Source organism: Stegostoma tigrinum, chromosome 24 (assembly GCF_030684315.1).
Source record: "Stegostoma tigrinum isolate sSteTig4 chromosome 24, sSteTig4.hap1, whole genome shotgun sequence".
In the NCBI taxonomy this organism is placed as follows: domain Eukaryota; kingdom Metazoa; phylum Chordata; class Chondrichthyes; order Orectolobiformes; family Stegostomatidae; genus Stegostoma; species Stegostoma tigrinum.
In genome coordinates, this window is record NC_081377.1 from 6976405 (window position 1) to 7001140 (window position 24736).

At 44.7% G+C, this 24736-nt stretch overlaps 1 protein-coding gene across 5 annotated transcripts in view; it reads right to left on the reverse strand.

Annotated features, from left to right (window-relative positions):
- Window positions 1-1428: 1428 nt before the first annotated feature.
- The window catches only part of LOC125465024 (protein eva-1 homolog B-like), a 99132-nt gene continuing 75824 nt past the window's right edge, over window positions 1429-24736 (reverse strand). For all 5 annotated transcript variants that reach the window (XM_048558068.2, XM_048558067.2, XM_059654435.1 and 2 more), the window contains 3 exons: window positions 20336-20503; window positions 7004-7134; window positions 1429-2883 (listed from right to left, as the gene is read on the reverse strand). In XM_048558068.2, coding sequence (XP_048414025.1) covers window positions 2426-2883; window positions 7004-7070 — 525 coding nt within the window. In that variant the 5' untranslated portion in view covers window positions 7071-7134; window positions 20336-20503 and the 3' untranslated portion in view covers window positions 1429-2425. The remainder of the gene's footprint in view (window positions 2884-7003; window positions 7135-20335; window positions 20504-24736) is intronic.

Here is a 24736-nt window from a genome sequence, read left to right on the forward strand (position 1 = left end):
CCTTGACCCCACTGACCTGCAGGTCACAGAGTCATACAACATGGAAACAGACCCTTCAATCCAACACATCCATGCTAACCAAGTTTCTCAAACTAAACATTTGCCTGTGTTTGGGCCATATCCCTCTAAATCCTTCTTATTCATGTACCTGTCCAAATGTCTTTCAAATATTGTAACTGTACCTGCATCTACTACTTCCTTTGGCAGCTCATTCCACACATGAGCCACCCTCTGAGTGAAAAAGCTGCCCCCTCAGGTCCCTTTTAAATCTTACCCCTCTCACCACATATCAATGCCCTCCAGTTTTTAGTTCCCTCACGCTAGAGGCCTTTGCTATTCACATTATTTATGCCTCTCATGATTATGTAAACCTCTATAAAAGGTCACCCCTTGACCTACTATGCTCCAGGGGAAAAAGTCCCAGCCTATCTAGCACCTCCCAATAATATAAACCCACCGGTCCCAGTAATATCCTGGTAAATCTTAATCTTTTCTGCACCGTCTCTAATTTAATCATATCCTCCCAAAGCAGGGCGAACAGAACTCCGAAAGTGGTCTCACCAACATTCTGTACAACTGCATTATGACGCCCCAACTCCTACACTCAATGCTCTGACCAATGAAGGCAAGAATTATATTAAACAAAATGAACCAAATTGAACTAAATCAAAAGGACACAGGCACCTGGCGGGCACTGAAAATGAAATATTCTAATAAAGTTTTAATATTTCAATTGGATTGTTGTTGTGGGCTGAGATAAGTCATCAAAGCCTCTGTGATGCCTATCAGTAACAGAAGGCCTCGTGCTTGCTGATGGATTCTGCATGCTCTCTGGAAGGGGACAGAACCACAAAACAAAGGCATCAGGCTTTCCCTTTCAGTATTTTTTCTTAATCTCATTCCCTTTTGAAAATTACTGTTGAATCTGCTCCTGCCACCCAGATTTAAAGTTGAGTTCAAATAATCCATTTATGGGCTACTGTAAGGTCCTTAACCCACAGTGTGGAAGTCACACATTGATAGAGTTAACATAAAGGCTTACGAAGGGTGGGTACAATCTGTCTAAATATCATGATCTGAAGTTTTTTATTAAAATCTTTTGGTCTTCAAGAATAAAAAAGTCTGAGTCAGTCAGCAAGAATGAAAGGTTAAACTTATTCTTTGATTGACAACTGTCTGGTGTCAGTTGTAAAAAACATTACCATGTGGACTTTCAGTTTCAATCAAGTTCTTTGTTGAGCTTTCCCTAGGAGATACTATTATTCATTATGAATGCCTGGTTGAGTTTCAAAATCTACAATTATCTTAGTAGGGGATTCACAGTTTACAGTTTACTTGAAAGAGGCTATTGCAGGATTAGATGTCTCTGAAGTGGGAAACTAGAGGTTTTGTTTAAGACATTAACCACTTGGCATTAAACACTTTGAATGGATTTCATGAATAGGATTTATTTTTACTATCAATGAGTAAGAGTTGTATTATATTGTTATAAAGTCTCAACTGGTTGCCGCAACAACAAAAATCTTTTGTGTTATTGAGACATCACCAATAAGGTTCTTCTGTCACACGTAACATCTTAATCCTTATTGGTAAGTTACATGTAATGCAGCGTATAAACCAATCACATGCAACAATCTATCCGCATTTGTCAGATGTGTCTCTGACCATACAGACAAGATACTTCTGACACGTCAATATTAAACACATTGAACTATACAGGCAAGCGACATGTAACATCTTGGTCCCATTCTGGGTAAAGCCAGTACCATTTTCCACTAGTGCATATCTTAAAGAGTCCAAGCACCATATGCAATGAGGCCCTGGACATGGGCCCAGGTCATTGCATTAGTTAGATACTTTAAAATATCAAGCATTCACGAGCTCACCAGAAAATACTGCTTTTGAATATACAAAAACTACAGCATACAAAGGTTGATTTGGTCACAGTCCAGGTGGAATTGGGGAGCTGAGTATCACGCTCTCTGGTTTCAGTAGCTACTTTTATAGCAACAGTTAAAGCTGACAAATTTGAGAGGGCCTGTAATCGTATCATTACCTCTTTGACAAGTTGTTGGGTTGTCAATACCTGAATGCTTCTGATCAGGTTAGGTTCTCCTGGGTAAATGATTTGCTTCTTCCCCCATCAATGGAATGACTAGCAGTCACCAGGCCTACATACTGAATGAAACAGCTGTGCCTTTAACGCAATAACAGTGTTCTAACACAAATCTACACTAAATGAGGAGAGTTTTATTTTGCAATCTTTTGGTTCTATTTCGTTTCATTGTGCTTTCTGATTTTTGGTAATTCCATAGATTTTGTGCAAGTTCTTATCCAATTATCTTTGGTTGTGTGCTTTGCATGGCTAATTGATAAGATTCTTTCTTTATCGTCTGAAAGAAAGGTTAATTTCTCCTTTCCTGTTCTAGTACTTGCCCTCAGAGGTCGGGCTCCAGGTTCGGTGTTCTCTTTGACCTCCATTGGGCATCAGCTCCATTTCAAACTGATGGCAGCCACTGCCCAGAATGTCTGGCTGCCCGCTTCGCCAAATCTCGCGGATGATGCGCTCCCTCTCTTCCAGCAGCTGGGCCCGCTCCAGTTCCTCGGCCGAAGTGAAGACATTCACATTGGAGTTGGTGTGGGGCTGGGTGTGGTTGGCCAGGGTCAGGTCTGTCATCGTGGGCAACACGCTGTCTCCTTCCTCTTCCTCCTCATCTTCCTCCTCGTCCTCTTCCTCGCTGCCTTCCTCGACCTTCCCCTTTGCCGGTGGGGCAGCTCCTGTGCGAGTGTGGCACGATATTCGGATTACCAGCAGGCAGAGAGTCAGCATCAGGCCAAAACATACCCCAGTGATGAAGTATAACGCAGCCTTTTCTGGGTTTGCTGTAAAACAATTGGGTAAAATCGCTCAAAGTTAATCCAAATCTTGAATAGCAATCAACGGAGGAGCAGGAATTCTGAAGATTAGTTTGGAAATTATGGAGGCGTTCTCCCTGAAAGTTATCAACACAAGTCGGTAAAGATGCCCATATGCCATGCTTGCCTTTATCAGTTGCCCTATTGAGTAGGAAAGTTGCCAAGTCATGTAGCAGCTGCGTAAAATTTTAGTTAGGCCCCTTTTGGCGTATTGTACGCAGTTCTATTCGCTACACTATAGAGGAGGATGTGAAGGCTTTGGAGAGGGTGCAAAAAAAGGTTTACCAGGATGATGAGATAGCAGAGTGTAGAGCTGGAGGAACACAGCAGACCAGGCAGCAACAGAGGAGGAGGAAAGCTGACCTTTCAGCTTGGGACCCTTCTTCAGAAATGACCAGGATGATGCCTGGATTGGACTATAAAGGAGGAATAATTGATGGTTTTTGCTAGAACACTGGAGGTTAAGATTGGCCCCGGCGGGGGGGGAAGGTGGGGGGGGCGGTGGGGGTGGTGTGTGTGGTGGCGGGAGTTGCAGCCTGATAGAAATATATAAAATTATGTGAGGCATGGATGGAGTGGGTAGTTTGAGTCTTTCTCGTGGGGTGGAAGTATCAAACACTTGGGGGCATACGTTTAAGGCGAGAGGGGAAATGTTTAAAGTTGAGCAAGGAAAGGTTATTTTTCTGCACAGAACCTGGAGCACGCTGCCAGGGGAGTGGGAGAAGCAGAAATGATAGCAATGTTTAACAGGCATACAGATGGGTGCATGAACAGGCAGGGGATAGAGGGATACGGGCCCTATGCAGCCAGATGGGTGTTGGTTTAGTTCAGTTAGCTGGATGGCTGGTTTGCGAAGAGGTATGATGCCAACAGTGTGGGCTCAATTCGCATCACCAGCTCAGGTTACTACGAAGGTCTCTCCTTCTCAGTGTTTCCCCTTGCCTGAGGTGTGGTGGGCCTCAGGTTAATCCTCTCTAATGAAAGAGAAGGCTATTGCAAATGGACTGACTTCTATGTTCCTTCGGTTTCTCATTGTAACTGTTGAGGAGTTTGCAAGTGTATGGGTGCACTCACTGGGCTTAGGGCAGAATTTTGGTAAAATCCCTTGTCCAGTCATTGACTTATTGCAGCGTGAAGCGATGTATTTTCCTTCAAAAATGGTCTAAATAGCAGTATTACCTTTTCCAGGTCAGGTGCAATTTGGGCCACAAAATGTAACTGACTCACACTAACAACTCAACTGTACCATGTGACATTTCAACAGCTCTTGGACCCCACACCCTCTCAGGATGTCAACCCCACACGAGTACTGAACTCAAGATGGAATGTGCTTCCAACTCATGCCTACAGGGACCCATGTGAAGATGTTCCTAAATACAGTGAGTCTTTAAAAAAAAAAGATCGTTCTTGGGCACTGCTAATAATGACAGCACATTCAAAATCACCTGCTACAGTCCCCCAAAAGCCATCTGGGAAAATGTAATCGCAGATGATCAACCAGAGCAAAGTCTCCCCCTATGGTGAATAGAAGGAAATGGTGATCAGCTGCTCCTCCAATCACAGGGGAGTGGAAATGCACTAGCTGTGACATCACCAGTTAATGGCAGGCATGCTTTGGGTAATGACTCTGTGTGTGTCGGAGCGTGCATCAGTTAGTTTGGAAAGGAAGTTAACTTATGCCTGTTATCTTGTAGCTATTTAATTACTGTGGTACCTAGGAAATTGATCATTCATTGCATGGATCAGGATGGTGCGATTTGAAGAGGGGCTTGCACTTGCGTGATTGGTCCAGTTACATATGAACGTGAAATAGAAAGTGAAGTTGCTGGAAAAGCTCAGCAGGTCTGGCAGCATCTGTGGAGAGAAATCAGAGTTAACGTGTCCGAGCGAGTGACCCTTCCACTCACTTGTCTGTCTTTGGGCTCTACCCCCACCTATCGTTTATTCCTAACCTCTAACCCCAGCCTATGTTCTGCACATAAACCAATAGTTTCTTAGTGATCATCAGTTCTGAGGAAGGGTCACTCAACTAGAAATGTTAACTCTGATTTCTCTCCATAGACGCTGCCAGACTTGCTGAGATTTTCAGCATTTTCTGTTTTTATTTCTGATTTCCAGCATCCGCAGTTTTTTCACTTTTTACATATGAATGTGGTTGATTATTTTTTAAACTGCACTCTAGTGGTCATAGCCATCTACTACAAAGAAAGCCTACTGCTACCAGGAACAATGAGAAAAATGTCAGAGTTGCAAGGTGGTGAAGGTAGTGTCACTCCCTCATTACCACTTCGGTCAAATCCTGGAATTCACCTATTCCAGCCCCACAGGCTTTACAGTAGATCAAGAACATGGGCCACTGCCGTTTTCTCCAGAGCTATTTAGAGATGGACAATCTATTTCAGCCTTGCAAATGACGTGCACTTCTCAAGACTGAATATTTGAGATAAGTCTGGGAGCTGGTGGTTAGTTTCCTCCCTTTACAAAATTCACAAGTGAACAAATCTGATTTCTGTAACAGTCCAATAACTTCAACACACAAGCAAAGTATGCTGATGCTGCAAATCTGATTTAGGAAAAAGTACGGCGGTGTGTGGAAAGATGCTGCAAGTTGACAGCCTTAATTAATTCTATCTCCGCACAGTTACTGCTCAGCCTGCTGACCTTACGGGCGGCACGGTGGCTCAGTGTTTAGCACTGCTGCCTCACAGCACCAGGGACCCGGGTTCAATTCCACCCTCAGGCGACTGTCTGTGTGGAGTTTGCACATTCTCCCCGTGTCTGCGTGGGTTTCCTCCGGGTGCTCCGGTTTCCTCCCACATTTCAGAGGTGTGCAGGCTAGGTGGATTGGCCATGCTAAATTGCCCGTAGCGTTCAGGGATGTGGAGATTAGGTGGGTTAGGGGGAGAATGGGGATGGGTCTGGGTGGGATGATCCAAGGGTCGGTGGGGACTTGTTGGGCCGAACGGCCTGTTTCCACACCATAGGGATTCTATGATTCTGCGATGCGCTGGGTAGGTGGAATGGCCATGTGAAATTGCCCAGACTGTCCAGGGATGTGCAGTTAGTTAGACTGACCATGGGGAAGACAGGGTTGGGTGGGTCTGGTGGGATGCACTTCAGAGGGTTGGTGCGGACTTGATGGGCCAAATGGCCTCTTTCTGCTCTGTAGGGGTTCTATGATTTATTCCCATTTTACTTGTTCCCTTATTTCTGATTATGTCATGGTCAGTTTTACTGAGGCCAGCTTTCTATTTCCAGATTCCTTTTAAAAATAAAAAAAAGATTGTCGACTGCCGCCATGGGATTTACTTTTTCTAGATTGTTCCTTCAGGTTTCCAGGTTCAGTTAGTTCACTGACATAACCCTACACCACTGGACCGCTACAACGGAGGACTGAACGCCTCACGGAGTTTCAACATTGGCCTTTCATCTCTTCAGAGGGAACACACTGTGAAAAGCACTTGGCGCGTTTTGACACGATGCACATCAGTGAACTTTCATTTGTATCAATCTGAAAACAGTCAGTGATTGGGGGAACAGAAGTCTTAACAAGGCTATTTTTTTCCAGCTAGCCATGGACTGGGTTGGATAATATCAACAGGTTACTGTCCCAACAGGATTTTTTGTTTAAATCACAAGCTCTCATAGCGCTGTTCCTTCACCAAGTGAAGGAGCAGAGTTACAAAAGCTTGTGATCTTGAACAAACCTGTTGGACTGTAACCTGGGGCTGTGTGACTCCTTATTTTACAGCGAGGTACAGGGTAACATGACTTTTTAAGGTACCTTGTCACTGAGTGTCCAGGTAGCGACAGGCATTCAGGTGCAGGAAGACACGTCCCTTACTACAACAGCATTTAGAATGAATGGACAAATTTATAAAATCATGAGCGGCATAGTTAGGGTGAATAGCAAAAGGTCTTTTCCCTAAGGGAGGGGAGTTCAAAACTACGTTTAAGGTGAGAGGGGAAAGTTTTAAAAAGGATCTGAGGGGGAACTTTTTCCACACAGGGGATGGTTCGTATGTAGAATGGACAGCCAGAGGCAAGTACAATTATAACATCTAAGCCCAAGGCATTAGGTACTTACATTTAATTTGCATGTAGGCTTGGATGCTGTTGGTGAGGAGGGTCACCTCTGCCTTTGGAATATCCATTCAGCTCAGCAGGTAAGGGCAGCTTGCCAACGGGTCAGCTCCAGGGAATGTTTCGTCCGAAGATCTGGAAATGCAGAAGACATTTGTAAATCACTTGAAGCTGTCAAGATGCATCACCACGTCAGGATGACGAGCATTCCCTGCGTTCACCACCCCAGGCTCGGGCCATGTTTCCTAGGGTCAGGCAGGATTCTGTGCATTGGCTAGAGTTGCCAACTCACAATGGGCACATTCCTGGAGAAAGCCCTATTACCCAACCAGTTAAACCATGTTTTTGCCACATCTCCAGTATTTTTGAACAGCAAACAAGATCAGGATGTATGTCTGAATTTTAACACTTCTGTACATACTTTCCATTGGGTTGCTTTTGCAGTAATTTGCAGGAAATTAACTGCAAATATATGGAGATTCCAGGGGTTTGCTAACCCAAGTTTTGAGTACAAAGCTCATGCACTGAATTATCCGGGGGATCTCCATACTGCGCGCTATTTCCAAGTTCTTTGTTGTCTGCAAATCCTAATTTCCACTAGGACACCTGAACCACCAGGTGACATTTCCCTCACTCCTGAAAGCCAAAAGAACTGCACATGCTGTAAATCAGGGTCAAAAACAAAAGTTGCTGGAAAAGCTCAGCAGGTCCGGCAGCATCTGGGAAGAAAAATCAGACTTAACAATTCGGGTCTGGTGACCCTTCCTCAAAACCTTCTGAGCACAGTAACTCACGGCCATTCTGGAAGAGATAGCTAGCAGAGCACAGACTGGAGACAGAATGAGCAGCTTAGGTGAAGCTAATGCCAATGACGCTCAGAACCACAGAGCTTGCTGTTATTGCAGGAAGCACCATGGGTGAGTTTATGTCGATCAGTGAAATAGACAGTGAAGTTAGGGACTAGGAGAAAGGAAGGACTGCAGATGCTGGAAGTTAGAATCGATAAAACGTGCAGCTGGAAATGTCACATTTTGTCAGTTTTCCTGCTCCTCAGATGCTGTCTGACCTGTTGTGCTCCTCCAGCTCCATATTTTATCAACAGTGAAGGATGGGACACTGGCTTATTGTGCTCATGATTATTTTGTTCAGATTCCATTGCAACAAGAGAGAGTTTAGCAAAGAAATGCCTGCACAAGGCCAATTTTATTCACAATTTGTTCAAAAATCCGATTCAGGCTCAACAATTCTTGTTGAAATGAAGAATATGACTACAGCAGATATTAAAAAATAGGCACTTGCTGGCCCAGGAACCATTCTCTACATTGCAGCCTTCCTTCACATAGTCCAACAGTTAGATCAACCTGGGTGCTTTTACCAAGGACCCAGTGGTAAATGGAGTACACGAATCTCTTCTCCAGCTGATTCTCTCTCTCGCGTTGAGAAGTGAATAGGATATCTTCCTTATTAGAGAGGTCAATAATCAGGTCATCTGGATACAAGAGTAACTGGTAGAAACAGCAGAGAGTGAAGAAGAAAATATTTTTATTTAAAGATGCCATTGGGGATCTGGGACTCTCTGCCTGCAAGAGGCAGAAACCTTTGTCAGAGTTATGGCCGAGGAGGTGGTCATTCAGGACATCAATCCTGCTCCTGTTCCATTTCCTGGTGTCAATTTCCTACCCCATGTCTCTGCACGCCATTTCTATCCAACTAATCAGTCAATGCTCTCTCAAATGCCTCGGTTGAGCCTGATCCCACCACATTTCCAGACAGTGCATTCCGTACGCTCCCTGTCAGAATAAAATGTGTCTCTCTAATGCACATCACATTTAAAAAGTACTTTTATTTGGACTTGACTTACTCGAACCTACATGGCTACAGACCAAGAACTGAAAATTGGGATAGCATGGATAATGTAGACATGAGGGACCAAAGGCCTCCTCCTTTGCCGTACAATGTAGCCAGCGCAACATGACGAGCTTTCCAACAGGTCCAAGATGGATGATTTGATTGGTGTGGGTCTCTGGACGTGAAGCTGAGTCACATTCTTTTTTGACTTGTACTTACTAATGGTATGGGCCTATTCCAAATTGCCCTGGAATGGTGGTGGTGAGCTGCCTTCTTACGCTCCCATAGCCCGTATGGTGTAGGTACATCTGCAATGCCTTCAGGGAGGGAGTTCCAGAATTTTGACCCAGCAACAGTGAAAGAACAGTAATATATTTCCAAGTCAGGATGTTGAGTGGTTTGGAAGAGAAACTTGCAAGGGCTGGTGTTCTCATGTATCTGCTGCTCCTTGTCCTTCTGGATGGTAGAGACTATGAGTTTGGAAGGAGCCTTAGTGATATGCTGCAGTGCATCTTGTAGATGGTCAGCATGGTTACATCAGTGACAAAAGGACGGGACATTGAAGGTGGTGGATGGGATGCCAATCGAGTAGGCTTGTAGCCCAGGTCTTTTGCTCAAGGAGCTCCATTATCAGACAGATTGTGAATGGTACAGAACCCTGTGTATGTGTCCCTACTTCTGACTTTAATGATTGAGGGAAGAAGCTGAAGATGGTTGCACTTTGGACACTGTATAGATCTGTTGGGGTGTTTTTATCATAGCACTGGAAATACAGACCCCTAACCCTGTAATTCAGAGAACGTGAATTCGGAATCCAAATTTATGAATTGAATCCAGTTCCTTTCCAAAATTGGGAACAGAAAGCCAGTCATAAAATAAATTGTCACAGGGCATGATAGGATTGGACAGGCTAGATGCAGGAAGAATATTCCCAGTGTGGGAGAAGTCCAGAACTAGGAGGTCACAGTCTAAGAATAAGGGGTAAGCCATTCAGGACTGAGATAACAAAGAACTTCTGCACTCAGAGTTATGAACCTGTGCAATTCTTTACTACTAAAAGCTGTTGGGGCGAGTTCATTAGACATATTCATGAGGGAGCTGCACGTGGCCCTTGCAACTAAAAAGGGATCAAGAGGTATGGAGAGAATTTGCATGATCAGCCATGATCATATTGAATGGTGGTACAAGCTCAAAGGGCCAAATGGCCTACTCCTGTGCACATTTTCTATGTTTCTATGACTGTGGTAAGAGCCCCACTATTCACTAACATCCTTCGGAGGATGACATTTGCTCAGCCACTTTAAAGATGAATTCTTGAGGTAAAGATCAAAAACCCAAAGTACTAGAGAAACCCTGCAGGTCTGGCAGCATCTGTAGACAGAAAACAAGGTTAACGTTTTGAGAAGGATCTGGACTTGCAACGTTAACTCTGCTTTTTCTCTCTACAGATGCTGTCGGACCTGTTGAATTTCTCCAGCCCTTTCTGTGTTTGTTTCAGATTTCCAGGATCTTCAGGCTCTTTGTTTTTTTTATTGAGATATGGGCATCTCTGGCCAAGTTGGCATTTATTGCCAATGCCAGGACAGCCTCACTACATGCCCCCACCATGGATGATGCCATCCATCCTGGCCAGATGGTGGATGGGCAGACATTACTACCTGCTCAAACTGTGCCTGAGAATCCACCCAATCACATCCTCTCTTTAATAAATCTGCCGGGCAGTCCAATGGGCCGATGCTCTGCATGTTTTACAACCAGGATCTAAGGAAGTCTGCCTGGTACCTGGTTGCCATGACAAAGGAATTTGATAACGAGGCCCCGGGCTGGAGCAGCACTTGACATGCTCCAGGGATTCATGATCACGCAGTCGAATGCAATGGAAAGCTCCTTTGCAAAGAAATGAACAGTCAGGGTGATCAAATCAGTTATTCCCAGCTTTATTTGCAAAAGCTGTTGTGTTTTATTTGTTAAATTGTGGGGTAACAGGTCTGTATGAGATTACTGCCCATACCTAGCTCCCCTCAAAAGAGGGTGTGGGTGCTGACCTTCCTCCCTGAAGGGTAGTGCTGTCAGGCAGGACACTCAACGATTTTAACCCAGTGACAGTGAAATAACAGCAATATATTCACACATGGTATGATTTGGTGGGAAAACTGTATCTACATGGCTTGAATCTAAACGACCTTATCCTCTGTGTCAAGAAACAGTGTATACAAGAAAGCAAAGAAGGTCGTTGGTTCCAATGAGCGGGGCTCAGTGATTGATGACAAGTCAAATTCCATTTTTATTACAAGGCATTCCATAAGCATTTACTGATGTTCTTGGGAACCGGAATTTATGATTGTTTGTGAAATCTGGAAAGCAAGCTGCCTTAGTTATAAGGGTTTAAGCGGAACATAGCTGCCCCTAGTCACTTTCCATGTTTGCAAGTGACAGAGTCGGCCCCAATTAAAGGCTCTGCAGGATCTTCTGGTCGACCTTTGGTAGGACAGCCGGCAGTTTAACCTTCTCTCTGGTGATTGCCCCAATTCCCTGCAGACAATGAGAACCATGGGTTTGAAAGGTGGACAGGACTCTGCTTTTCCTCAAAGTATTTAAATGGGTTCAAGCAATTTTCATTATACACCAACTTTTGTTGGGGGGTTGCAGGTGCTGATGTTGGAGACAGACAGGATATCAGCCAACCTCAACATCCACAACCCGAGCTACGAACCTACTCAAAAACTTTGGGATATTATTGGGTTGGTCCTTACATTGCTTCTGACGATAGATCTTACCAGTGCTAGGTGTTACAAAGATGGTTATACTGTGAACTGTCTCAGTTAAAATGGAGCAGGTGGTCACCTACTAGTTAGGCCCAGTAGAAAATCAAACTGACCTGGTTGCCATGGACAACAGGTCCAGATGAAATCCTACAGAGAAAAAGAGTGGCTGATTTAACATGTGAACACCAAAGGGCAGTGTATGTTTGCTGCTTTCAGGGAAAAAGACTATTCTCTGTTTAGCTAGAATACAAGGAACTCACTTTTTGGTCAAAGAGATTGAGCCTGTGAAAATTTAAAGAGCCCGGGAAGATTTGTCTCTTGCTGGGCCTTACTTCTGAAAGTTAATTTTCTGAGAATTCCAAAACTAAGAAAAGTAACTTTTGATGGATACTGGGCCTTACAATTCAGTGAAACAAGGAGAAATGAGATTCTTAGCAACTGGTAGTAACTTCGAACAGATTCCTGTAAAGAATACAATTCTGTGAACAGAAAGGTGTGATGTATAAACACACCTTGGGGTTTCTGGTCATGTATTCAACTAATGAAGTGAGAGCTACCTAGCTAAGTAATGTTCAGTTATTGTTGTTTTTGGTTTGTCTGTTACAATAAAAGGATTTTAAATGTGAAACCTTGTCGAGTGATCCTGTCCGTTGTCGCTGGAGGTTCAAATCTTAAAACAGTTATGGTCTGAAGGAGATTTTTGCACAAATTACAGAACAGCATGAGCTAAAGTTTTGGAATATGGTGGAAATGTGATTCAGTGTGTGACAATGCAGGTAATAAGGGTGCTTTCTTCGGACTCCATTTTGATACGAAACGTTGCTGAACATAAGCATGAGTTGAAAATGTTGATGCTAATTGTTTGGAACATAAATGGAGATCATGCTGCTGAAGAGACAATCTTTAGGATTGATAATCTGGTCAACCCTACGCTTGTACAGGCTTCAAATGAACTACTTCAGAGATAGTAGGAACTTATCCATTGAGGTTTGATAGATCTCAACCAAATTTCCAGTGGAGAATGGTTAACTGCAGTAATTCCTTGGCAGTGCCACAGGTTGGAAACACCAGATTGACACAGGACAGATCTCTCCAGTGCTTCTGTTAAATTGGGATGAGAGAGAAGCTTTGGGTCTAAATGTATTCAATTCTGTCCAGTCAGGATTGAATCTAATCAGAAAACTATTTAAAAATCAGAGGCCAAACTTCTCTTCTAAAGCCTAGAGGAAGCAAATCTGGGAAATGAACTCCGTAATCCTGTCTCTGGTGCACTATCTGAATCAGAAGGTGAACCAGGACACTGGTGGCCCAACGGACTCAGAATGCTATGCCCATATAACACACTGACAGACATCCAACCACACAAAATGTAGCTGCAGTTACAAACAGTATAGAGTTGGAGGAACACAGCAGGCCATGCAGTATCAGAAGGTAAATTCAGAAAAATTTTCTGAAGAAGGGACCCAACCTGAAATGTCAACTTTCCTGTTCCTCTGACGCTGCCTGGCCCGCTGTGTTCCTCCAGCTTCACACTGTGTTATCTCTGACTCCAGCATCAGCAATTATTGCTATCTCAGCACTTACAAACAGGCTGCTCTGTGTCACATACATGTACCTAGGTCTTTAATGGTGTGATTATGTGAGAGATCTTCTGCATTCCTGTGCACAAAGCATGTTCATGTGTATTTATATGGCTTGGTCTGTATAGGCGTGCACATGTCAGCGTACACGCACTAGTGCATGTTGAAGTAAATACATGCGAGAGATCTGTGTTAATGTGTTTATCTGTATGTCAGTGCACATGTATTGCATGCTCTTTGTTGGAATTGGCTTTTGGCTTCACTTTCCCACTTGTCATGTGCCCACAGATTCACCACTACATTTGTGAAACATGGCACTTCATATTGCGTGGAATTATCTGCAGCTATGCTTCAAAACTTCCATTCATAATTTGCATTTTTTACCTAGGGAAAAAAAAAGTAACCAAGTCTGAGCATTTTACGATTTTTTAAAAAACTGGACACCTTCCATTTCAATCAGAGTTTTGAGATAAAGATTTTAAGGCACCATTCCTCAATTCCTCGTCATAAAATTCAGCTGGTGGTGATTTCCCCTCCACAACAGTTAATGGATAAAATAAATGTTCCTTCACCAGGTTCTAGTCTCCTCCATACCCACCCGCCAGCGTGTTTAATGAGATGTATCACTAATAGTTGCAACAAAAACCTCAAGGTTAATTTATTTTGTGTGCACTTTCTGATAGAAACTGAATGCCAAAAGCTTAGCAAATGCCAAATAGTGGGGACTGCTGGGAGTTTATGAGCTCATACAGTCACAGAGACGTACAGCAATGGAAACAGACCCTTTGGTCCATCTTGCCCACATGGTCACGATGTCCTATTTAACCTAATCCCATTTGCCAGCATTTGGCCCAAATCTCTCCTAAATCCTTCCTTTTAATGTACACATCCAGATGCCTCTTTAATGTCATAATTGTACCCACCTCCACTACCTCCTCTAGCAGGAGCAGATTTAAGGAGAGAGGGGAGAAACTTAAAAAGGAGCTAAGGGGCAACTTTTTCACGCAGAGCGCAGCGTGTGTATGGAATGAGCTGCAAGACGTGGAGGTGGAAGCTGGTACGATTACAGCATTTAAAAAGGCTTCTGGATGGGCAGATGAATAGGTAGTGTTTAGAGGGATATCAACCAAATTCTGGGAAATGGAACTAGATTAATTTAGGATATCTGGTCGGCACGCATGAGTTGGACTGCAGGGTCTGTTTGCACACTGTATATCTCTATGACTCTGTCAAATGACCTAAACAAGCAAATGGAGTTCACGTCAAAGGAGCTGGTGATCAAACAGTTTGCAACTGCTACACCATGCCCCATCAGATTACTGGGGCAGATCTGTGGCATCCAAGGCCTAGGTGCCAATTCTCCAGGTCCCACTGGAGTCCCCAGAAATTTCGGATTAACCTCTTTCTGCAAGAGGCAAATCAAAGGGATTTTTGATACACGGCCTGGTTTGAAAAATAGCTTTGAACACTACTGCTTGAAAAGGTATTGGAGATGTTTGAAAGGGTAGCTCGGCTCGGCCAGAAAGCCCACGATGTAAACTCCAGGAATACATCAAACCAGAGTTGGCAGCCTTACCTGGAAAAAATCCAAAATCCCTAGAGCTAACCTTCTGTACCAAAGGTTCAAGTTATAAGGAAAGATTGGAGAAACTAGTAACTTTTTAAGCCCCTCAGGTGCCCAAATTGTGGAAAAGGTTGCTTTCAAATAGGTATGGTGACATTAGAACTGATATTTGGAGGTTTATCGTCATACAGAGAGTGATCAAGACTTGGGATCAAAACCAAATGAAGTAGCGGAGGGAAAAACAAAACCCAAGAATTACTTTTACCCCAATGGACCAAACTTTGGGCTTGTCAGAGTGGGTGCATCAACGGGCCACCACATTCAGAAATCAGATAGAAACCCTCTCTGAAAACATTGGGTAGATATTGAATGGGGACAATGTCAAATGAGGCACATTCTCCTTTACAACACCATAACCTGATGTTAGTTATTCCTGAGCTGTACCAGAAGCTGTCATATTGCTAAACTCTAAGAGGAGACCTGAAATTTTGTGTGAATTAACAGAGAAAAGCAAGGGGAAGGGAGAGAAACAAAAAGACAAACATTTTTCAGGGGACGCCCGTCTTTCTGCAGTCACACTGCCTGAATGTGACATCATTCAGATTCAATTCACAAGTTTGTTTCAAATGATTACTTGAAGAGTTGTCAAAGAGAGAATCAAACAGGAAAACCTTCTCCAGCTATGACTCACAACTTAACCACAAATGACCTCCTATTGTAACAGAAAAGCCACTCAGTTGACAGGCCACCTGTGAACCACTTGATGGTATAAAATATGCAGTGAGAAGGTTTGTTTTGCAAGATCGTGTGGCACAAAACAATAGTCAACCAATGAGGCTTCCTCCACCTCAAGTATACTGAAATCAAACCTTGGACTTTCTTTCCATCTTCTCTCCCTCCTGCAGTTCCCAGGCGCTCTCAAACAAATCACACACAAAGTCACTCGAACACTGTTTCTTGATTTCTCTTGCCTGTTCTGTTAATCCTTCAATCCTCCTGCTGTTCATTAGCCCTTCACGTAAACCTTTCCATTCGCAAATATAGACTTTGGCCAAGTTGGAACCGGTGACTTTAACAATCATTTGGCAAAGCATTTCTGTGAATATATTTAACATTCCCTTTGGTGTTCAGCTCATGCGTACAATACTAGCAACGCAGGGGTTGAGCAGGAATTGTATGAGGCAACTTTTGTCATCTAGTTTATTTCAATCAACAGTGTTTGCCAATTCAACTGCCCTGACCCACACCTCATCCTGTGGCTCTGCAGCCGCTGTTCGCTTTTGTTCATTGTTCAAGTTCTGGCTATTACAAGGCCAACTTGTATCAACACCGTATCTTTAAAATTGCATGATCTCTCAACATCTTTTACAGAGACCTAAATAATCGGCATGAAACAAAGGAGGAGACACTGGAGCAATTCACTGACCGCACAGTCAAATGGGTAGGGCCTCAGCGGCATCTTAAAGAAAAAATCTCAAATGAATGGCAGAAGGGCCTAAACATGCTCCTAAGTACTAGGTTCCTATACACAAGAGCTGTAAAGTGCTTTTAGGGATGAGAAGTTGGGACAGGAACGTGACATCAAGTCCCACAACCAGATCAGCACTGATCAAGGGTCAGAGCATGGACACATAGGGATAAAAAGGTATAATTCTGATCTGAAGTCCTACATTGCTATGTCCCCATGTGACAGTGGAAAGTTTTAGAGAAAGAGATTCAGAGTTTACGACCAAGGCAGCCATTGGGGTGAAGGGAAGGTGCACAAGAGGAAACATTTCGTATCTTAGAACATAGAACATCACAGCACACCATGGCAGGCAAAGCGTTCCATTCCCTTACTACTCTCAAATTAGTGATTAAGAGATCCCTGCTTCAAGCTGAATTCTGTTTCAACGTAGAATCCCTCCAGTGTGGAAGAGTTCAACTGACCCTCCAAAGAGCATCCTACCCAGACACAACCCACTACCCTATCCCTGTAACCCTGCTTTTCCCATAGCTAACTGATCTAGCTTGCATACCCCTGGACGCTATGGGCAATTTAGCATGGCCAATCCACCGAATCTGCACATCTTTGGACTGTGGGAGGAAACTGGAGCACCGAGAGGAAACCCACGCAGACACGGGGAGAATGTACAAACTCCACACAGACTGTCAACAGAGGCTGGAATCGAACCCGGGTTCGTGGGGCTGTGAGGCAACAGTGCTAATCACTGAACCACCATGCCACCCCTAGTTTTTCAGCTCATGGCACAGTGACCATGGGCAAAAGGCTTGATTGAAAGGTTTCTCCTTTCAAACCAGGATCCCTGAAGCGAGGTATTTAATCCCAGCAAAATTAACCCAGGCCATAGCTCAAACCAAGGAATATTCTGGTCCACAGAAATCAGCAACATAGAACATAGAACATTACAGCACAGTACAGGCCCTTTGGCCCTCGAAGTTGTGCCGACTGTCATACCAATCTGAAGCCCATCTAACCTACACTATTCCACGTATGTCCATATGCTTATCCAATGACGACTTAAATGTGCCTAAAGTCGGCGAATCTACTACCGTTGCAGGCAAAGCGTTCCATTCCCTTACTACTCTCTGAGTAAAGAAACACCTCTGACATCTGTCCTATATCTTTCACCCCTCAATTTAAAGCTATGCCCCCTCGTGCTCGCCGTCATCATCCTAGGAAAAAGGCTCTCCCTATCCACCCTATCTAACCCTCTGATTATTTTATATGTTTCAATTAAGTCACCTCTCAACCTTCTTCTCTCCAATGAAAACAGCCTCAGGTCCCTCAGCCTTTCCTCGTAAGACCTTCCCTCCATACCAGGCAACATCCTAGTAAATCTCCTCTGCACCCTTTCCAAAGCTTCCACATCGTTCTTATGATGCGGTGACCAGAACTGTACACAATACTCCAAGTGCGGCCGCACCAGAGTTTTGTACAGCTTCACCATAACCTCTTGGTTCCGGAACTCGATCCCTCTATTAATAAAAGCTAAAACACTGTATGCCTTCTTAACAGCCCTGTCAACCTGGGTGGCAACTTTCAAGGATCTATGCACATAGACACCGAGATCTCTCTGCCCATCTACACTACTAAGAATCTTACCATTAGCCCTGTACTTTGCCTTCGGGTTACTCCTACCAAAGTGCATCACCTCTCACTTATCTGCATTAAACTGCATTTGCCACCTCTCAGCCCAGCTCTGCAGCTTATCTATCTCTCTCTGCAACCTACAGCATCCTTTGTCACTATCCACAACGCCACCGACCTTAGTGTCGTCTGCAAATTTACTAACCCATCCTTCTACGCCCTCATCCAGGTCATTTATAAAAATGACAAACAGCAGTGGACCCAACACCGACCCTTGCGGTACACCACTAGTAACTGGTCTCCAGGATGAACATTTCCCATCAACTACCACCCTCTGTCTTCTTTCAGCAAGCCAATTTCCGATCCAAACTGCTATATCTCCCACAATTCCATTCCTCCGCATTTTGTACAATAGCCTATTGTGGGGAATCTTATCGAACGCCTTGCTGAAATCCATATACACCACATCAAACGGTTTACTCTCATCTACCTGTTTGGTCACCTTCTCAAAGAACTCAATAAGGTTTGTGAGGCACGACCTTCCCTTCACAAAACCGTGCTGACTATCCCTAATCAATTTATTCTTTTCTAGATGATTTTAAATCCTATCCCTTATAACCTTTTCCAACAACTGAAGTAAGGCTCACTGGTCTATAATTACCAGGGTTGTCTCTACTCCCCTTCTTGAACAGGGGAACCACATTTGCTATCCTCCAGTCATCTGGCACTATTCCTGTAGACAATGACGAGTTAAAGATCAATGCCAAAGGCTCGGCAATCTCCTCCCTGGCTTCCCAGAGGATCCAAGGATAAATCCCATCCGGCCCAGGGGACTTATCTATCTTCACCCTCTGTAGGATTTCTAATACCTCTTCCTTGTGAACCTCAATCCCACCTAGTCTAGTAGCCTGTATCTCAGTATTCTCCTCGACAACATTGTCATTTTCTAGAGTGAATACTGTTGAAAATATTCATTTAGTGCTTCCCTTATCTCCTCTGACTCTACACACAACTTCCCACTACAATCCTTGATTGGCCCTAATCTTACTTTTGTCATTCTTTTATTCCTTAAATACCTATGGAAAGCCTTAGGGTTTAGCCTGATCCTATCCACCAACAACTTCTCATGTCTCCTCCTGGCTCTTCTGAGCTCTCTCTTTAGGTCTTTCCTGGCTACCTCATAGCCCTCAAGCGCCCTAACTGAGCCTTCATCTCATCCTAACATAAGCCTTCTTCTTCCTCTTGACCAGAGATTTCACCTCCTTCGTAAACCACGGCTCCCACGCTCTACAGCTTCCTCCTTGCCTGACAGGTACATACTTATTTAAGACACACAGGAGCTTTTCCTTGAATAAACTCCACATTTCTAATGTGCCCATCCCCTGCAGTTTCCTTCCCCCAGCTATAACTCTTGCCCAGTGGTATTCACCTATCCCTTTCCATCACTAAAGTAAACATAACAGAATTGTAATCACTATCACTAAAGTGCTCACCTACTTCCAAATCTAACACCTGGCCGGGCTCATTACCCAGTACCAAATCTAATGTGGCTTCGCCCCTTGTTGGCCTATCTACATGCTGTGTCAGGAAGCCCTCCTGCACACACTGGACAAAAACTGACTCCACTATAGTACTCGAACTATAGTGTGCCCAGTCAATATTTGGAAAGTCGAAGTCCACCATGACAACTACCCTGTCTCTCTCTCCTATCGAAAATCATCTTTGCTATCCTTTCCTCTACATCTGTGGAACTATTCGGAGGCCTGTAGAAAACTCCCAACAGGGTGACCTCGCTTTTCCTGTTTCTAACCTCAGCTGACGAGTCCCCAAACATCCTTTCTGCAACTGTAATACTGTCCTTGACCAACAATGCCACACCTCCACCCCTTTTACCATCTTCTCTGCTCTTACTGAAACATCTAAATCCCGGAACCTGCAACAACCATTCCTGTCCCTGCTCTATCCATGTCTCCGAAATGGCCACAACATCGAAGTCCCAGGTACTAACCCATGCTGCAAGTTCACCCACCTTATTCCGGACGCTCCTGGCATTGAAGAAGACTCACTTCAAAACAACTTCTTGCTTGCCGGTGCCATCTTGCGTCCCTGAAACTTTATTTCAGCCCACCCTACTCTCAACCTTTTCTATAGTCGAACTACAATTTTGGTTCCCAGCCCCCTGCTGAATTAGTTTAAACCCACCCGAATAGCCTTAGCAAATTTCCCCCCCAGGATATCGGTACCCCTCTGGTTCAGGTGAAGACCATCTTGCTTGTAGAGGTCCCACCTACCCCAGAAAGAGCCCCAAGTATCCAAGAATCCAAAACCCTCCCTCCTGCACCATCCCTGTAGCCACGTGTTCAACTCCTCTCTCTCCCCATACTCAACATGGTGCAACAACCCAGAAGAACATTCAGAGAGATTAGTGGAATGTTTTCAACAATTGTTCTGTCTTTAAAACTGAGGTAGAATGAATAAAACTACTCACTGGAATGATGGAGAAGTCCAAGCAGGAGGGTTTCAATGGGATGTCGTTCACATTGCCCAATAAATTAAAAGAAGAGAAAGAACTCTCTGAGAAGTATAATTTGCTGTAGGCATTGCTTCATTCAGTCTATCTTCAACTTTCACTTTTCCTCCTCCAACGTTTTAAGCTCTGAAAAACAAACAGAATAGGTGAGCATAAATTCTCAGGAGGCCATGCAGCCCACGGTGCCTATGCTATCACCTGGAAAGGGGTATCCATTAGTACACTCTCCCTATTCATCTCGCGAGCCTTGATTTGAAAAGGAGGTGGGGATGGGGGGGAGATGGTGGTAGATATAAGTATTCACTCCATTTCTTTTTAGAAACTGTGCTCCACTTCCCTTTCTCACTTGCTGGATGTCAAATTACGCCTTGCTGCCTGAAGCAAATCCTGCTCATCTTCCCTCTGGATTTTCTGTGAACAGTCACAGGTTGGTGTCTACAGTTCGAGAGAATCAGGGACACAGACAATCTCCCTATGGCCACATTCCACTCCACCCTCCCCAAAATATCCACAGACAAAGGGAATCCAGAATGATCCACGTTTGGGATGCTTTCATAACCTTTTAAGTGTCCAAACCATGTAGCCCAATGTAAATCATTGGGTCACCAATTCTGCCTGACCATATTCCAAAAGGCTTCATGACATTACCATAAAGCAGAGACCTCTGGCTTCTGCTATCTATCACCTGACAACTATCCCCTCACAACATGTTGCCACTAGCCAAGCAGAAGAAAACCAATGTTGTCCTTTGTTCTATTCATTGACAGGATGACAGCATCAACTGGCCAGGCCTGCATTTATTGCCCATCCCTAATTGCCCAGCGGGTAATTAAGATTCAACCACATCGCTGAGAGTCTGGAGTCACCTGTAGGCCAGACCAGGTAAGGGTGGTAGCTACCTTCTCTAAAAAGGACATTCGCGAAACAGATGGGTTTTTCCTGACAATCCAAATTGAATTTGCGGACTCTTAATCATAATTAGACTCTTAATCCCAGATTTTTATTGAATTGAAATTCTACCAACTGCCATACCAGTATTCAGCCCTATACCCCTAGTACATTACCTGGGGCTTTGGGTTAATCGTTCAGTGATAAGACCACTAGGCCATCACCTCACTTTGATTGGATGATTCATGATTGTCAGTAAAACTGCTATTTTTGCCAATCTCCAATATAGTTTTAAATCTCCCTCCCCAATATCTTCTCCATGCCAAAGGAAATCACTTTGTTTACGGATTCTATTGAAACCTCCATGGCAGAGACCTTAGTCCTCTCCTTACGGGAAAGAACTGGTTCACTCAAAAGGCTGTGGAATCTTTGAAATAGTCAAAGAAAAGACATGGCACCGAGAATACAGAACCATTCGTGGAACCTTTGGAAATCTCCCAACTTCTCACATGGTCAATACATTCTATTGTCCACCTGAAGTTAAATTCATTTCGGCAAAGTCCAATAATATTCTTTCTACTTCGAGATTTATTTCAAACCATCAGCCATAAGACTCTTAAACCGCTGGCCGACTCATCGTTACATATATTTTAATAGATATTTCTAAATCAGTCTGTTCAGAGAAGATATTACTTGCCTCTAGAGCAGGTGGGACTTGAACCTAAGTCTTCTAGCTCAGAGGTAATGACACTACCACATCACCAAAGGAACTCTTGATCATGTGTACATTTGTTAACTAATTAATTCACAACACTTGCCTGCCTGACCTTTTACGAGGTATTTAGCATCCTATTCACAGGATTAGGTACCAACACACCTAATGCCCACACATTATAATGCACACTGATTAAGAACAAAGTGAAACCGTGCATTTTGCAATTCATGATGAACCAAGGCATCAGAATCTTTAAAAGTGACCAAAATAAAAGAAGACCACTTGTTTCATTATTCCTTTTATCCCAGTTCCATCCATTCTGGCATCAACTGTTGCATCTCCTTATTGCCATTTTTCAGAGCGTGTTTGCAATGTGCACCATGTTGAAGTGGAGTGGCAAGCACCATCAAGCCTAATCCCTCCCTCTCTCACAGGCACCTCGTGCTGCTGTGATCCCAGCTGATGGTACTACCGGACAAGTCCAATCCCAGAATGAAACACGGCAATTCCAGAATCAAACCTGCCTCAATAGATCACATGTAATTTTAAGTCGCTAAAGTGGTGGATAGTCTGAACTGAAACATGTTCACATGAGGCTGCAGATGTGCTTTAGCAATACGACATAGGTTCGTTACACAAAAAAATGAAAGAAACCTGTTGTCTCAATAGGTTTATACATCACTCCAGTCCCACATCCACCTAGCAGATTCTTAGCTTCTACACTGAAGCTGCCAGACAACCATCCAGTTGTGAGGATAACAAGGTGTAGCGCTGGATGAACTCAGCAGACCAAGTAGCATCAGAGGAGCAGGAAAGCTGACTTTTCGGGCTGAGACCTTTTGGTGGAGGGGAAGGAGATTCTGAAATAAATAGGGAGAGGGGGGAGGCAGATAGAAGATGGACAGAGGAGAAGATAGGTGGACAGGAGGCAGACAGGTCAAAGCCATGGGGATGGAGCCAGTAAAGGTGAGTATAGGTGGGGAGGTAGGGAGGGGATAGGTCAGTCCAGGGAGGATGGACAAGTCAAAGGAGGCGGGATGAAATTAGTAGTTAGGAGATGAGGGTGGGGCTTGAGGTGGGAGGAGGGGATAGATGGGAGAAAGGACAGGTTAGGGAGGCGGGGACGAGGTGGGCTGGTTTTGGGATGTGGTCGGGGAGGGGAGATTTTGAAGCTTGCGAAGTCCACTTGATATCATTGGGCTGCAGGGTCCCCAAGCGGAATATGAGTTGCTGATCCTGCAACATTCGGGTGGCATCATTGTGGCACCGCAGGAGGCCCACGATGGACATGTCATCTAAGGAATGGGAGGGGGAGTTAAAATGGTTGGCGACTGGGAGGTGCAGTTGTTTATTGCGAACCGAGCGGAGGTGTTCTGCAAAGCGGTCCCCAAGCCTCCGCTTGGTTTCCCCGATGTAGAGGAGGCCACACCGGGTACAGCGGATGCAGTATACCACATTGGCGGATGTGCAGGTGAACATCTGCTTGATGTGGAAAGTCTTCTTGGAGCCTGGGATGGACGTGACCGGGGAGGTGTAGCACTTCCTTCGGTTGCAGGGGAAAGTGCCAGGTGTGGTGTGGTTGGCGGGGAGTGTGGAGCGGACAAGGGAGTCATGGAGAGAGTGGTCCCTCCCGAAAGCAGGTGAGGGTGGGGAGGGAAAAATGTCTTTGGTGGTGGAAGTGTTGGAGGATGATGTGTTGGATCCAGAGGTTGTTGGGGTTGTACGTGAGGACGAGGGGGATTCTGTTTTGGTTGTGATCACAGGGAGAGGGTGTGAGGGATGAGCGGTGGGAAATGCGGGAAACACGCTTGAGGGCATTTTCGACCACTGAGGCGGGTGTGGGGTGGAGTCGCAGTCCTTGAAAAAATGGACATCTGAGATGTACAGGAGTGGAATGCCTCATCCTGGGAGCAGATGTGGCGGATGCGAAGGAATTGGGAGTAAGGGATGGCATTTTTGCAGGAAGGTGGGTGAGAGGAGGTGTATTCTAGGTAGTTGTGGGAGTCAATGGGTTTGAAATGGATATTGGTTACCAGGGGGTTGCCAGAGATGGAGACAGAGAGGTCCAGGAATGAGAGAGAGGTATCAGAGATGGTTCAGTGAACTTAAGGTTGGGGTGGAAGGTGAAGTGGATGAACTGTTCGAGCTCCTTGTGGGAGCACAAGACAGTGTCGATACAGTCATCAGTGTAACGGAGGAAGAGGTGGAGTTTCGGGCCAGCGTAGGTGCGAAAGAGGGACTGTTCCATGTAACCTACAAAGGCAGGCATAGCTTGGGCCCACGCGGGTACCCCTGGCCACCCCCTTTGTCTGTAGGAAGTGGGAGGAATTGAAAGAGAAGTTGTTGAGAGTGAGGACGAGTTCGGCGAAGCGGATGAGGGTGTCAGTGGAGGGGGACTGGTCGGACCTGCAGGGCAGGAAGAAGCGGAGGACCTTTAGGCTATCTGCATGGGGAATACAGGTGTGTCAATGGTAAAAATGAGGTGTTGGGGACTGGGGAATTGGAAGTTCTGGAGGAGGTGGAGGGCATGTGTGGTGTCATGGATGTAGGTGGGGAGTTCCTGGACCAAGGAGGAGAAAATGGAGTCCAGATAGGTGGAGATGAGTTCAGTGGAGCACGAGCAGGCGGAGACAATGGGTCGACCAGGGTAGGCGGGTTTGTGGATTTTTGGGAAGGAGATAGAAGCGGGTGGTGTGGCGTTTGGGAACAATGAAGTTGGAAGCTGTGGATGGGAGGTCACCTGAGGTGATGAGGTT